Source organism: Nasonia vitripennis, chromosome 2 (assembly GCF_009193385.2).
Source record: "Nasonia vitripennis strain AsymCx chromosome 2, Nvit_psr_1.1, whole genome shotgun sequence".
Taxonomy (NCBI): domain Eukaryota; kingdom Metazoa; phylum Arthropoda; class Insecta; order Hymenoptera; family Pteromalidae; genus Nasonia; species Nasonia vitripennis.
This window is the reverse complement of record NC_045758.1, coordinates 15,147,079-15,160,211: the sequence shown is the minus strand read 5'-3', so window position 1 is coordinate 15,160,211 and position 13,133 is coordinate 15,147,079. Positions and strand designations below refer to the sequence as shown.

At 39.2% G+C, this 13,133-nt stretch overlaps 5 protein-coding genes across 6 annotated transcripts; 4 read left to right on the top strand and 1 right to left on the bottom strand.

Moving 5' to 3' along the window:
• Nucleotides 1-89: 89 nt before the first annotated feature.
• Nucleotides 90-1,347, bottom strand: LOC100120946 (protein lethal(2)essential for life). Its single transcript, XM_001604488.5, has 2 exons — nucleotides 889-1,347; nucleotides 90-615 (listed from the first exon to the last, which is right to left on the bottom strand). Exons 1-2 carry the CDS (start codon nucleotides 1,202-1,204, stop codon nucleotides 344-346), a joined length of 588 nt encoding a protein of 195 aa, XP_001604538.2. The 5' UTR covers nucleotides 1,205-1,347; the 3' UTR covers nucleotides 90-343.
• A 1,570-nt stretch (nucleotides 1,348-2,917) lies between these two features.
• On the top strand, nucleotides 2,918-4,351 carry LOC100120922 (protein lethal(2)essential for life). The gene has a single exon (XM_003425322.5). The coding sequence runs from the start codon at nucleotides 3,343-3,345 to the stop codon at nucleotides 3,973-3,975; it is 633 nt and encodes a 210-aa protein (XP_003425370.1). The 5' UTR covers nucleotides 2,918-3,342; the 3' UTR covers nucleotides 3,976-4,351.
• Nucleotides 4,352-5,001: 650 nt separating this feature from the next.
• On the top strand, nucleotides 5,002-6,726 carry LOC100118132 (protein lethal(2)essential for life). Its single transcript, XM_001605098.6, has 2 exons — nucleotides 5,002-5,747; nucleotides 6,152-6,726. The coding sequence occupies exons 1-2, from the start codon at nucleotides 5,409-5,411 to the stop codon at nucleotides 6,437-6,439; spliced, it is 627 nt and encodes a 208-aa protein (XP_001605148.1). The 5' UTR covers nucleotides 5,002-5,408; the 3' UTR covers nucleotides 6,440-6,726.
• A 423-nt stretch (nucleotides 6,727-7,149) lies between these two features.
• On the top strand, nucleotides 7,150-8,867 carry LOC100120896 (protein lethal(2)essential for life). Its single transcript, XM_008203989.2, has 2 exons — nucleotides 7,150-7,404; nucleotides 7,814-8,867. The coding sequence occupies exon 2, from the start codon at nucleotides 7,827-7,829 to the stop codon at nucleotides 8,478-8,480; it is 654 nt and encodes a 217-aa protein (XP_008202211.1). The 5' UTR covers nucleotides 7,150-7,404; nucleotides 7,814-7,826; the 3' UTR covers nucleotides 8,481-8,867.
• Nucleotides 8,868-11,270: 2,403 nt separating this feature from the next.
• LOC100118094 (protein lethal(2)essential for life-like) lies at nucleotides 11,271-13,079 on the top strand. Of its 2 annotated transcripts, none has more exons than XM_001604935.4 (3): nucleotides 11,271-11,680; nucleotides 12,070-12,421; nucleotides 12,607-13,079. In XM_001604935.4, the coding sequence occupies exons 2-3, from the start codon at nucleotides 12,088-12,090 to the stop codon at nucleotides 12,870-12,872; spliced, it is 600 nt and encodes a 199-aa protein (XP_001604985.1). In that variant the 5' UTR covers nucleotides 11,271-11,680; nucleotides 12,070-12,087; the 3' UTR covers nucleotides 12,873-13,079. The 2 variants fall into 2 exon arrangements, with proteins under 2 accessions (XP_001604985.1, XP_032453005.1); XM_032597114.1 differs by lacking the exon at nucleotides 11,271-11,680 and adding an exon at nucleotides 11,813-11,848.
• Nucleotides 13,080-13,133: the final 54 nt, after the last annotated feature.

The window sequence follows — 13,133 nt, the reverse complement described above, 5'->3', positions numbered from 1 at the left end:
AAAAAAAATATGAAAATCAGGAAATTGTTGTCAACTCATGACACAAATTATATCGTTCTGTGGCAGGTATTTGAAATCAATAAAGCATGTATATTATAAAAAATCTTATTTATTTAATCAACACTTAAAAGTACATGTTATTAATTCTATGCACAGCACTTTTATGTTCTACTGTTTGACTCAGTGATATTATCCAATTGACAAATATCACAAATAAGATAATTAGGAAACATAAAATTATAAGACTTTTTACAACTACAAAAAATCTAACTTTTAAGTATAAAAAAATGAGATGATGAAACGGTCTTTTAGCGAAGGATGCATGGAACTTTGTGACTCGAATTTACTGACTTTGGGCCATTTTCTTATTTTCTATCTGTGGTTGTTCTTCAGCCTTATTTTCCAGAGCGGGCTTTCCAGTCTTCTCAATTTTCAAAACCTTTTCTTTCTTACTTTCAACGGCTTCCGGCTTCCTAGGCGCAGTGATGGTTAAAACTCCGTCCGAAGATAGAGTACTGGCAGCCTTTTCTGGATCGCACTGCTCCGGGATCATGTATTTCCTTACGAAGTGCCTCGAAATAATGCCGTGGTCATCTTGCTTTTCTTCGTGTTTTCCTGAAACAACAAATCAATTGTTATCACTCACTGTGTTGATTTTATCGAAATTTAGAAAAATATCGTTTAAATAATGCAAAGAAATGTTTTATCTTCAACAATGCAATGAAAGCTGTTATCTGTGTATATCTATATCGCACAACGTATGTAAAACGAATACCGTGCAACTCGACGTATTAAAACGTTCTTCCGATATACGTTCGCGAAACGTTTAATCGATGAGCAAACGAGTCAAAAGGAACTATATTTCAAAAGTTCATAATAATATCTTACCTTCGACGACGATGTAATTGTCGACAACCTTAACGTTGATCTCCTCGGGCTTGAACTGCTGGACGTCCAGCGCGACGTGGAATTTGCTCTTGTCGTCCTTGATCACCGACCAGCCGTTTTCTGCTTCCCGCATGAGTTCCGTCAACGGCCTCATGTATGCGTACGGGATCCTCCTCTCGAACAACGATGGTGAGTTGAAGAAGGCATCCGGATGCAGTCCCAGTCCGAAATGCTGGTCGAAGAGCCGGTGCGGTCGCTCCATTTGCTCCCACATCTGGGAGACCAACTTGGGGATGATAGACATTCGTGATCTCATTTTGATCTTCTACTCTGTCGTGTGCGTTGATCGAGAATCGAAAAAAATTTGAAAGCTCTTTGCTTTGTAGAAAGTTGCGTAGAGATGCGCTCTGCGAAATTCACTCTGTAGTGTGCAGTCGAGTACTGAGGGGACTCGCCCGGCCGGCCGGCTTTTATACTGAAGTAAAACGCAGAGCGCACGTTTCTAGATGCTTCAGGGCGCTGCGCCGCGATGCTTCTACGCCCTTCGACTGTTTTCTCTCGGGAAATTCAGTATTCGCGATGAGGGCTTTAGCTTATAAACTAATGGGGATGTAAGTTGCGATGGGAAATATTAATAATTTTGCGGAAAACGAAGCTATTTTTGGTCTGGCACGCGATATTCATTGTTACTGCAGTATACAGGCTGCGATATGCTTGCTATCTTATATAATCGTACGTTGTCCCTACTATTTTTATGCACTTGGACGTGTGTATGTGTGCATTTTTCACGTGGATGTTTATGAATATTTTTCGAAATTTATGAATTTTATTGCGTTAACTGTTACTAATCAATAAAAAATGTTAGTCATAATATACCTTTTCATACGCATAAAACAACAATTAAAAAAAATGATGGTTGTAACAATATAGTTGATTTTTAGTGATCAATAACGACAATTTTTACTAATAATAATGTAGTATCATTGTTGTTGATCATTCATTTGCTCACAAACAATTTCAGTATGATTCCTTGAATGTATAATAATGATGTGTATGTAAAATTATTGGATCGAGGATATGCTCGTTCTAATATATAAACAAACACAAAGTATTCTAATATTGTATGACTTATGTGTTACCATCATGTTACTTATCATTTGAGATCTCATATAGTGTGAACACATGCTAAAATAACAAGCAAATATTATGTCATGTAAAAAAATTGTAATTCTAGAATATTCGGTAAAAGTCTAGAAATTTCTAGAATAATATATAGAATGTGCATGTGATTATAGATATCACAAACTATAATATGCGTTTTTAATAAAAAAAAAAATCGAAATTTAACAATTATAAATAATTGCAATTCAATAATCTCTTTAAGGTTGTATAGGATTGAGGAATCAGAAACTGTTGATATCGAGATAATACTGTAATTTGAAAATCAACGATATATCATTTTATTAAAATATTGCAAATTTGGGTTACTCAAATATTTACGATCCGAACATTACCTTGACGTCGTTCTCAGATGAACATTCCAGACAGTTCACGATATTGGCCAAATTTAATTTTAACGTTCCTAATTGAAACGTGGGGTAAGATAATACTGCGATAACTTGAAAAAATATACTGATGCGTTTACAGAGGATAAAAATACAATCTTTAGAATATCAATATTTTTAGTTATAGCCGACTTGTTCTTTTCTAGATTTTTCTATCTGCTCTATGAAAAAGTTCAGTCATAAAGCATTAAAATATAATCATAAAAAGTCTTATCGTTTTGAACGACAAAATATATGTATGTACGTACCTGGGAAATCGGAAGGAAAAATATATAAGTATTCAATAACGAATGGATAATTCTAACCTTATAAGAAATCAATCCGATCAATGTTCGCTGAAAAAGAGCCAATCTAATTGTTGACCATGAGATCAATCCACATTCGGCAAAAAAAGCTCATAAAAGAACTGTACACCAAGATCTATTAGAGCGTCGCAAACAACCAAAAAAGTCCACGTTGTCCTACCGTGAATCGCTACGTGGCCCCAAAGCAATAGTACAACGTGTATACATCTCGAGGGGATGGGATACAACACGTATAGGGCCGCGCAGATTGCAGCTGATGAAACCGGGAGGCATGGTAGGTGCATACGTGTCGCTTCTGGAAAGCTCGAGTCGCGCGTATCTCATCTACCTTCTGCAGAGCGCGTTGCTCCCCACCAGGCGCAACTTGGCAACGAGCAGCCTCCGGTCGCCGAGTGGCGAGTCGCCCCCCGTAGCTATATAAACCGCGGCGCGCCGACTCTCCGCTAGTTTCAAGCTAGAATCGAACCGCATCGCTTGGCGAATATTCTCTGCTAAAGAGAGAAGAACAAACTTGCGAATTATACCTATCGAATCTCTGCAAGTTTCTCGAGAGAAGAGTTTAAATCGAAGAAAGATAAACAAGGATGGTTTCGCCACTGCTACCACTGCTCCTGTCGGCGGCGTACTTTGGAGACGTCGACCGGCCGTCGAGTCGCCTGATCGACCAGGACTTCGGCTTGGGCTTGCGCCCCGACCAGCTGGTCCTGTCCCGCTACGGCTACTACGTGCCGTCCGTCTACTACCGTCCATGGGCCGATCTGCTGCGCCAGGAGTCAGGCGACCGAGGCGTCTCCAGCATAACCCTCGACAAGGAGGCCTTCAAGGTGACGCTGGACGTGCAGCAGTTCAAGCCCGAGGAGATCGACGTTAAGGTCGTCGACAAGTTCATCGTCGTCGAGGCGAAGCACGAGGAGAAGAAGGACGAGCACGGCCTGATCTCCCGGCAGTTTGTGCGCAGGTACGTCATCCCCGAGAACGTCGACGCCGAGCAGATCAGCTCGACCATCTCGTCGGACGGCGTGCTGACGATCCAGGCGCCGGTGAAGGAAACGGAGCCGGAGCAAAAGAACGTCAGGAAGATCAAAATCGAGCTGACGGGCAAGCCGGCGCTCAAGCCCAAGGAGGACAAGCAGCAGGAGGAGAAGAAGGAGGAGACGACCTCGTCCTCGTCGACGACTGCCACTCCGGCGCAGGGCTCGACGACCGCCAAGAGCTAGACTGATTTCCTCGCACATTCCTGAATGATTATATTGCATGATTCCGCTATTTATTATGATTATACCCGTACGCGACTGCGATGTATTTAATTCAACTACTGCATTTGAACTTTGTGATTGATGAGCGAGCGATCTTCGACGCTGTGACTGATACGTATGACGTGTGTGAAAGCTGTGATCTTGAAGTGTGAGTGTCGAATGGTTGAAAAATTATTGTTAAGTCATGAGATTAGCAATACTGGTTATGTAGTCTGTGCCAGATTTATCAAGTCAAACTTGTTAGTTAAATTTCGAATGACATGTCATAGTCTTGCTCTATAAGTAATATTTTGTAACAGTAATTTTTATAATGAATAAATAATTTCTTCACAGTAAATTCAAAATGGTAAGTTTTTATTGACTTGTAAAAAACTAACCCTCTGTAATAATTCGTTATCCCACTAAACGTACTATAGCGCATTTGATTTTTATTTTAATTTTTTAAATATTCTTTCGCTTAATTTTATTTAAATATTATTTTCCATTTACCAAAGAATATTTACAATTACTGTAAAAACATAAAATGAGATTGGACATGTGTTAACACTTTACTTTGGTTTCGCGAAAACATAGAGTCACAGTTCGTGACTCGTCATTTTCTATAATTCCCGGGTTTCAAATGTTTCAATTCAAATTTAAAGTTCATCTCGCTCGTCGCATTGCGCAGGCGTGGCGTAGCCGGGCCCCCCCCCCCTGGCTCGCGGTGCTCACCGCGCTGACAGCGCCAATTTTAGCGAGGAAAAACAAGCAATCTAACAATCACAACAACGGTGATATAAGACGAAAAAAAATTATGATAATATTTCTCGTAGGCGGATAACGCGATACTCGCGGAACTTTACTAAACCGTAAAGGCATGCGGGCGCTATCCGCAAACGTTGTTTTTCGTTTGCACGCCCGGCCCATCCTCTCTGTATCCACTTGTTCCCCTGAGCCGCCCCTTCCCTTCGCTCTCCTCTCCGCCGTTCCAGTAGATTCGAGCCGGCTCGCGCTGCACACGAGACAACGACGCCGTTCGCGTTGCTTCCCGAAAATTCGCGCATATACTCATCGCGTGCAGAAGCAGACGCGCGCACCTTTCTCGCACTATACTTTCAAGTAGTACCGGCCGGCAACGCGCATCATCTGCGCTGCGCTGTTTATATACACATACATAGGCATATCCACTAGCCGGCTACGGGCTATCCATCGGGGAGAGCTTCCAGAGCAAACAGTCGACTACCGCGCTGCGCGAACGCATAAAACACCGGCATAGCTGTTGCCAAGCCACACACGTCCTTTGTCTCTGTATCTGCGAGCAGTCAGTCCGGTCAGTCGCTTCGAAGCAACCGCCGAGAGTAGACGTCACAACTTCTTTGATCCCGAGGAAACCGAATTCAACTTTGAGAGTCAGGATGTCTCTGTTCCCGCTGCTCTTCTCCAACTGGTGGGAGGAACTCGACCGGCCGCACCACGTCCGCGACCAGCACTTCGGCGTTGGCCTGCACCCGGATCACCTGGCCGTCCTGCCGACCGACATCTTCGAGCCGAGGCCCCCGCACCCGATCTCCAGCCTCGTGCCCCATCTGCCCCGGACTCATCACGCGAGCACCCACAGCCACTACTACCGGCCCTGGGGTGAGCTTCTGCGTCGCCAGAAGGAGGGTGGCATCTCCACGGTCAAGGCCGACAAGGACACTTTCCAGGTCGTCCTCGACGTCCAGCAGTTCTCGCCCGAGGAGATCAATGTCAAGGTCAGTCACGACGCACAGCCATTGCTTTCCGTTTTCACTTGAACTTCAGCCATTTTCGCGATTTGCTATGCGCGTCTTGGCATTTTTCTTTGTCCACCTACCGGCATCGGTCTAATCTTATCCACGGCGAATTTATAGTTGTCGAGAATTCGAGAATTAATTTTGACGGGACTTTTTTCTCGTATACTCATTCTAGAGGCTTTTTGTCGGTTGTTGTCTTTGTTTAATGGACGCTATTCTGCGTGACATCGATCTGTCGCTGCTCAATGGCTGCCGGTAACGTTGACAGACGTTTTCTTTTTTTCTATCACTTAAGTATTTGATTGTTTGATTAATTTCCTGCGGATGGAAGTAACCTTTCGCGTTAAAGTAATATTATCCTAATTTTTCATTCATCATTTCAGGTGGTCGACAAGTACGTCGTCGTCGAGGGCAACCACGAGGAAAAGCAAGACGAGCATGGCTGGATCTCGCGCAAGTTCACCCGGCGTTACTTGATCCCCGAGCAGTGCAACGTCGAGAAAGTCGAGTCGAAGCTTTCGTCCGATGGAGTCCTGACCATCTGCGTTCCTCGCAAGGAGCAGCCAAAGGCCGAGGGTACTGAGCGGGTCATCAGCATCCAGCACACCGGCAAGCCGGCCATCCGCGAGAAGAAGTCCGAAGGCGAAGAGAAGAAGGTTGAACAGAAGTAAAATCTTCGTCGCGCATTTCATAATTCCTACGTATCTCACTAATGCATTTATATAGTGTCATCCAAGCTTTAAAATCTACTAGAAGCTTTAACATTGTTAGAATAAGTTTCTTTACTATTTAATACTTAATATACCTTGAACGTTGTACGCTTACTTGTTCATTTTTCAAAAAAAAGAACGATATATCGAACGTGCAGCGTATCGTACTAAATATTTCTAAGTTATTGTCTGTATAAGAGAAGTTTTCAAAAGAAAATCATCAATAAAATGAAAGTCCTTTTTTTTAATAAGGCTATTCATTTTTACTACCTTTAATCCTCAGTAAACTGTTTTTTTTCTTATTGAAATAAAATATAAATTCAATCTTTTTATTACAAAAATTGTTTGCATTAGAAACAAAAAATGTAACATTTTGGATGCTTGTAAAATAGAATAATACATTTGCAATCAAACAGTTGCATCAAGAAATAATAAAAATAGTTGAGCATTGACCTTATATGACAGACCTCAACTAGACGTTTCTAGGGAGTCACTCGATAGGCGCATAGTGCATGAGCATGTACACAAAGCGTCATCCCCCAGCTGAATACGCTGTCGTAGTATACGTTCGCGCACACACGCTTCCAGAAAGCGCGAGCAAAACACCAGCGATTGCAGCGCCGAGTTCGCCGGTTGTTCCCCGAAACTTCTGGTTGCATCTCGCTCGCTCCAACGCGAGCGGAGCCTCATGCTGCGCTCTTGCTCTGCGCGCCCATATAAAAGCCTTCTGCGGCCTCGAACGAGCAGTTTGTTCTACACCGAGCTGAGCGCTGGAAGCACTGTCTCGACGAGACGTCCCCTTGTTCAAGGATTAAAAAAAGGAAACTTTATACGCCAACGAGTTCTTCACATAGTAACAGCAACTGTTGTTCGAGTTGGCCGATTTCGAGAGCAAAGAAGTTTCTTACAAGTTTTTTTCTTAAAAGGTATTTTTTTTATACATTTATTACACTTCTTCATACTTGTAAACTTCGCAAATTATTGATTCGAGTTAGTATGTGATAATTTTACAAATTATATCAGATTTTGGATAAACAGCGTCTTTAACGTGGTAACATCTAAATTGGAAAATAGCTATTCCCAGATTTTTGTATGGTTTTTTTTTAAAGAAAATCGGAGCTAACGTTATTGATTTTACGATATCGCGTTGTATAACTTTGTATATAGTATCAGTGCGCGACTCCGCGAATAATAGCAAACGAGTCATGGCGTTCTTTGTTTAGTTTCAACAGTATTTTTAAAAAAGTTCGGTAGGCTACTCATAGTTGAATCGTTTTTTATTAAAAAAAATATCATTCTTGAAAACTAAAGTTTATTGTTTGTTTATATTTTCAGACAACAAATCAAGATGTCGCTTGTGCCATTATTGTTCTCTGACTGGTGGGAGGATTTGGACCGTCCTCACAATTTGTTTGATCAGCATTTTGGCCTGCCATTAGATCCAGAGGACCTTGCTGAACGCATTGCACCAAGGTCAGAATTACTGCTCTACAAGCCTGGCAAACTGCGACACAGGTCATCCCGCTATCATCCATTCCTCCACAGTCTTATGAGAAGAAGTGGTCGAGGATCGTCCACTGTTACTCCTGATAAGGATAAATTTGTTGTAACTTTGGATGTCCAACAATTCCATCCTGAGGAGATCAACGTAAAAGTTGTGGACAACACCATCATTGTGGAAGCCAAGCACGAAGAAAAAGAAGACGAACATGGCTGGATCTCTAGACAATTCACTCGCAAGTACTTAGTACCAAATCAATGTGATGTTGGACAAGTTGAATCACAGTTGTCTTCTGATGGAGTTTTGACCATCACTGCTCCAAAGAAAGAACCTCCAAAGGCTGACTCCGACGAAAAAGTTATTAAGATTCGGTACACTGGAGAACCAGCTGTCACAAATCGAGAAAATGCAGCTGTTGAAGGAAGCTCAGGAGTAAGAGAGGGTGCTCAACAACGCCAAGCACCTCAGCGTGGAAAGAAATCGACTGTCAAGGCTGCTTAAGTGATTAACTTGTATTATAGTATACTATATTTCTTAGTTTACTTTATTTCTAAGATTTGAAATAACTAAGTTCGGAATACTTTTTTTTGTTCATTTTCATTTTGTGTTAAAGATTGTATGTTCCTTCAACATGATAATCATATTTATTTCATGAATTTAAATTAAGTTTAATATAGTTTGTATACTTTAATGTTCAATGTAAGTTTTGATGATTTCCTATTGCATTCATCAAGTATTTGTAATTCAATTACTTAAAGAGTGTTGATCATCTGCGTACAAATAATAAATATAAGTTTTTTTATATATTGATGACTAGTTCTGTAGGTATCAATGAGCAAAATGTAAACTTCAAAAAAGAAATGAATAAACCAGTGTTTTGATATAAAACATTTGTTATTTCATATAAACCTTTTCCTTTGTATGAATTTTTGAGTATTCATTTTATAAGAAATCATCTACATTTTATTTATTTTGTTGAAACAAATATGTGTATGTATTGAACTAGTCATTCTAAAAAATTCATCTAGAAAAAAATTGTTGAAATTTCAATAAAAATGTTACTGTAAATTTTTATAACATGGTAAGAAATTGTAGCCAAAACTCGTAAGTTACTCATTTCTATTTTTTTAATGTAAAATTAGAATACAAAAAATTTCAAGTATATTTTTTTCTGCTCAATTTAAAATTTAAATGTTAATTGAAAAATATCGTAGTTCTAATCCTGCATTATTTTATTTTGAAAATTGATCTAAAAGTATTTGTGCATACTTTACATGAAAATCTTATTGATTATGTAATCATCCATAAAAATAAAATATAATTACTCAATTGATGCACCTATTAATTTTATGCATAATCTACATCCATGCATCTTTTTGTAATATAATACAGCTGTTTTTTAATTAATCTTGAATACAGATATAATTTACTATACACATAAATGCTGTCAATTTTATTTATGATGGTTTATACTTTTGATGACTTTTTTCAGCTTACGTTTTTAAACGTTTTCATTATCGACTTAAAAGCCATTAGCCAATGTATGGTTAAAATTTATTTTTATTTTTAAATGCCTAATTATTTAAAAAATATATTCCTGAATTCATGCAACTTATTTGACGATTAATGATTTTTTACAAAAGACTAATCAATGTGTATTATTAAATAAAGAAAATAAACAAAAATGATATCAGTTGCGAGTTTTAAATTTTTATTGGAGTAAATTTATCGATACGTCATATTTCATGCAATACTGTCTACGCAAATGAATCTTTTGAATAAAAAAACGAAATCGAGTTCAAAATACACCCAGAAACTTCGCGAAGCGTCACGATGCGCGGGGCTGGAACCGGCTAGAAGAGTCGAGCGACACTTCTGCTGCAGCGTCAACGACCCCAGGTCGATTATGCTATCGAGCCTTGTATTTGCAAACGGTATAAGAACGCACCTATATTATTATAATGTCACATACTATGCTAATGCATAATACGTTTGTAGATTATGATATACTTTTATCGTGGTCTCGATTGACCGAGACTGTTCCATAGTTATATATATATGTGTGTGTGTGTGTGTGTGTGTGTGTGTGTGTGTGTAACAAATTAAGCACATGCACATGGATTTATTATTACAGTAATAGGAATCGGGCTCTGCATGGCAGCATCGAAACAATAGTACATTACGATACGTGTGACTTAAATGGTTCTTTTCTACACGGCGCAGTTAGCACCCGAGCGTAGCGAGGTTAGCTTAAATGTCGACTCTTGACATTTAAGTCAAGAGTATCGTATAAAATTTTATAGCGCAGACTGCTAAAGTCCGCAAGTCTCGCCTATTCGTGACTTAACAGCGGATTTTAGCCACAGTGTGCTATAAAAGCTTTTTTTGCACGCCTTATACCGTGTAATGTTCTAGAACAACGTATTTCAAGATAAGACTTAATTAGAGAATGCTGTTTTTCATAATGCTATATAAGTCATATGTGCTCTACTTTAATAAAAAAATTAAGCCTGTTTTTAGAATAAAAATTGTACGAAGAAAACTAAGATCCGGCTATGTATTCTTATAAACTATTAAAAATATATTATAAACAATAACATAAAAATTATTATTTTGTGTTTTATTATAAAAAATATATAAACGTTTGGATAAACTTTATTTCGCAAAATTCATTTATTTTACTTTCTTAGAACGCGCCTTTTGATTAAAATTAAACAGGAAAAAACATTTATTTATAGACTGTCTCTTACGTAAGCGAATATCTTATGAAAAAAGTACTCGAATAAAATAAGATAACTTTGACAAGAATAAACTTGCGTGTATAAGCACACGAATGACAGTATTTTTATCCGAAACTCCGTTTATCTGTTTTCTTGGTGTACATACAAACAGTTTGAATCTCTAAAAAACTGGAGATAATGTTGCCATTTTACAAATAAATAAACATTATGGTTCACTCTCACAACAAAGTCAATAATTTTTGTTGCGACAAAATCAATTTCCCATCCAACATTCTGGTTTTTTCTAGAACTCTACTGTAAATAGATATACCGAATGAAACAAAAAGTATCTTTATCTCAAGCTGCACTCTCAAGATATACCAAAACAAACGTACCCGAAACGAAAATATTCCGACACTTCAATTAACAGCAAAAATAAAAGAACGAATGTTCGAGTAATTGTATGTAAGTTGGAAAAAAGTAATCGATTCTTTGAGAAAATCCATTTGGGTCATCGAAAAAAAAAAACGATTCACCTAGCGAGATTCGCGAATATGTCGAGACTCGAGAGAGAATGTAAACACACAACGGCTGACATGGCGCTCGCGCTCGTGATGTTTCGCGACGCGTCGCGAAACGTCGGTTCTCTCGAAGCGCTTTTTTCCAGTTTCGCAGGAAAATTGATAAAATTCACACGTATAGAATTGCACAAAAGGGATCCGACTACCTTCTCGTAACGTAGTTTTGGCAGAGAAAATAGAAAAAACGGTCACTGGGCTGTGGAAGTTGAAGAAAAGTCCAGTCCATACGCGAGAGGCTTCTAGAACCGGCCGCGAGCCGGCTCCCGCCTATAAATAGGAGGGGCGCCCGCAGCCCGGCAACAGTTGATTCTGAGCAAGCGAAGCAATAGCATCGAGAGCGCAAACGTTACTACAGTGAAACTTATCACTTCCTATTCTTTGACTTCCATAATTCTACAAGGTGAGTCGTTCGTCGACTGAATTTTTTAAGTATTATTATCCGTTGTAGTCGCTCTTTTCGACGGTTCTAGTTTGTTTTTATTTGAATCGGTTGTCTTTTGAATATTTGTTTGGCTACGTTTCCTAACGTTTTCTTTTTTTGTCTTGTCGATAAAGTTTTGCAGAGACTGTAAGTCTTTACCTCGTTTCAATTTTTTCAATACAGTTCTAGTATAAACGTTAACTCGAATTAGTTGAATTTTTTCGGCTTTCGTTGTATACGTTTCCAAACGTTTTCTTAACTGAATTTTTTGAAATGTGTTTCTGGACGTTTGCTTTGTGACATCTTTGTATGCTGCATTAGCTTTTTTGTAATCTACAATTTCACTAAAAGCATTTGTTTTTTTACAGACAAAGAAACAAAGCAAGATGTCTCTTGTACCACTTCTTTTCTCCGACTGGTGGCAAGACCTTGACCGCCCACACCGTCTCCTGGACCAGGATTTCGGCATTGGACTCCATCCCGAACAACTGGCGGTTCCTGGAATTCTGGACCAATACTATTCTCCGATGGTCCGTCCAGCCAGGCGCAACCCTCTGCTCTACTACAGACCTTGGGGCGAACTTCTTCGCCAAGCCGAAGGCGGTGGCACTTCGACGGTCAAGGCTGACAAGGACAAATTCCAAGTCGTCCTGGATGTTCAACAGTTCAAGCCCGAGGAGATCAACGTCAAGGTGGTTGACAGATTCGTCGTCGTCGAAGGTAAATATGTTTAATATTCGATTGTTTGTTTCTTACTTCTTTGAAATGAAAGCTTAGTCAATTTCGTAAAGAAAGAATTTAAAATTGAATTTTTAAAACAGTGATCTGTCGAGTTTTTAGATTTTTCATATATTTGTTGTAATATCGAACAGAAAACTAAAACAATGTCTATATTTGTATTACAGGAAAGCACGAAGAGAAGCAAGACGAGCACGGCACCATCTCTCGTCACTTCGTGCGCAAGTACATGATCCCCGAGCAATGCGACATCGAAAATGTGACATCTAGTCTCTCCTCGGACGGAGTCCTCAGCATCACGGCTCCACGCAAAGAACAACCAAAGCTCACCAACGAAAAGGTTGTGAAGATCGAGCACACTGGCAAGCCAGCTATCCGTGAGGCTGAGAAGAAAGTCGAGAAGAAGGACGAAAAGTGCGAGAAGAAGAAATAAAATTACTTTAATCGTTTATTTAATTTCTTTAAGTTCCAGTCATAACTTTTAAGTATTATTTAAGTTTTTGTAGTAAGGATGTTCCTTTTCATTTTTTTACCGTTCTTCAAAGACTGTGAAAACTAAACTTAAAGTGTTACTTGTTCATAATAAGATATCTTTTTATAATAAAACGACAAAAAACATTCGTTGATCGATAAAAAAAAATTGTGGTTTTCATTCGATAACCCCTAGTTATCCCTTTCCTAAAAATACTACCTT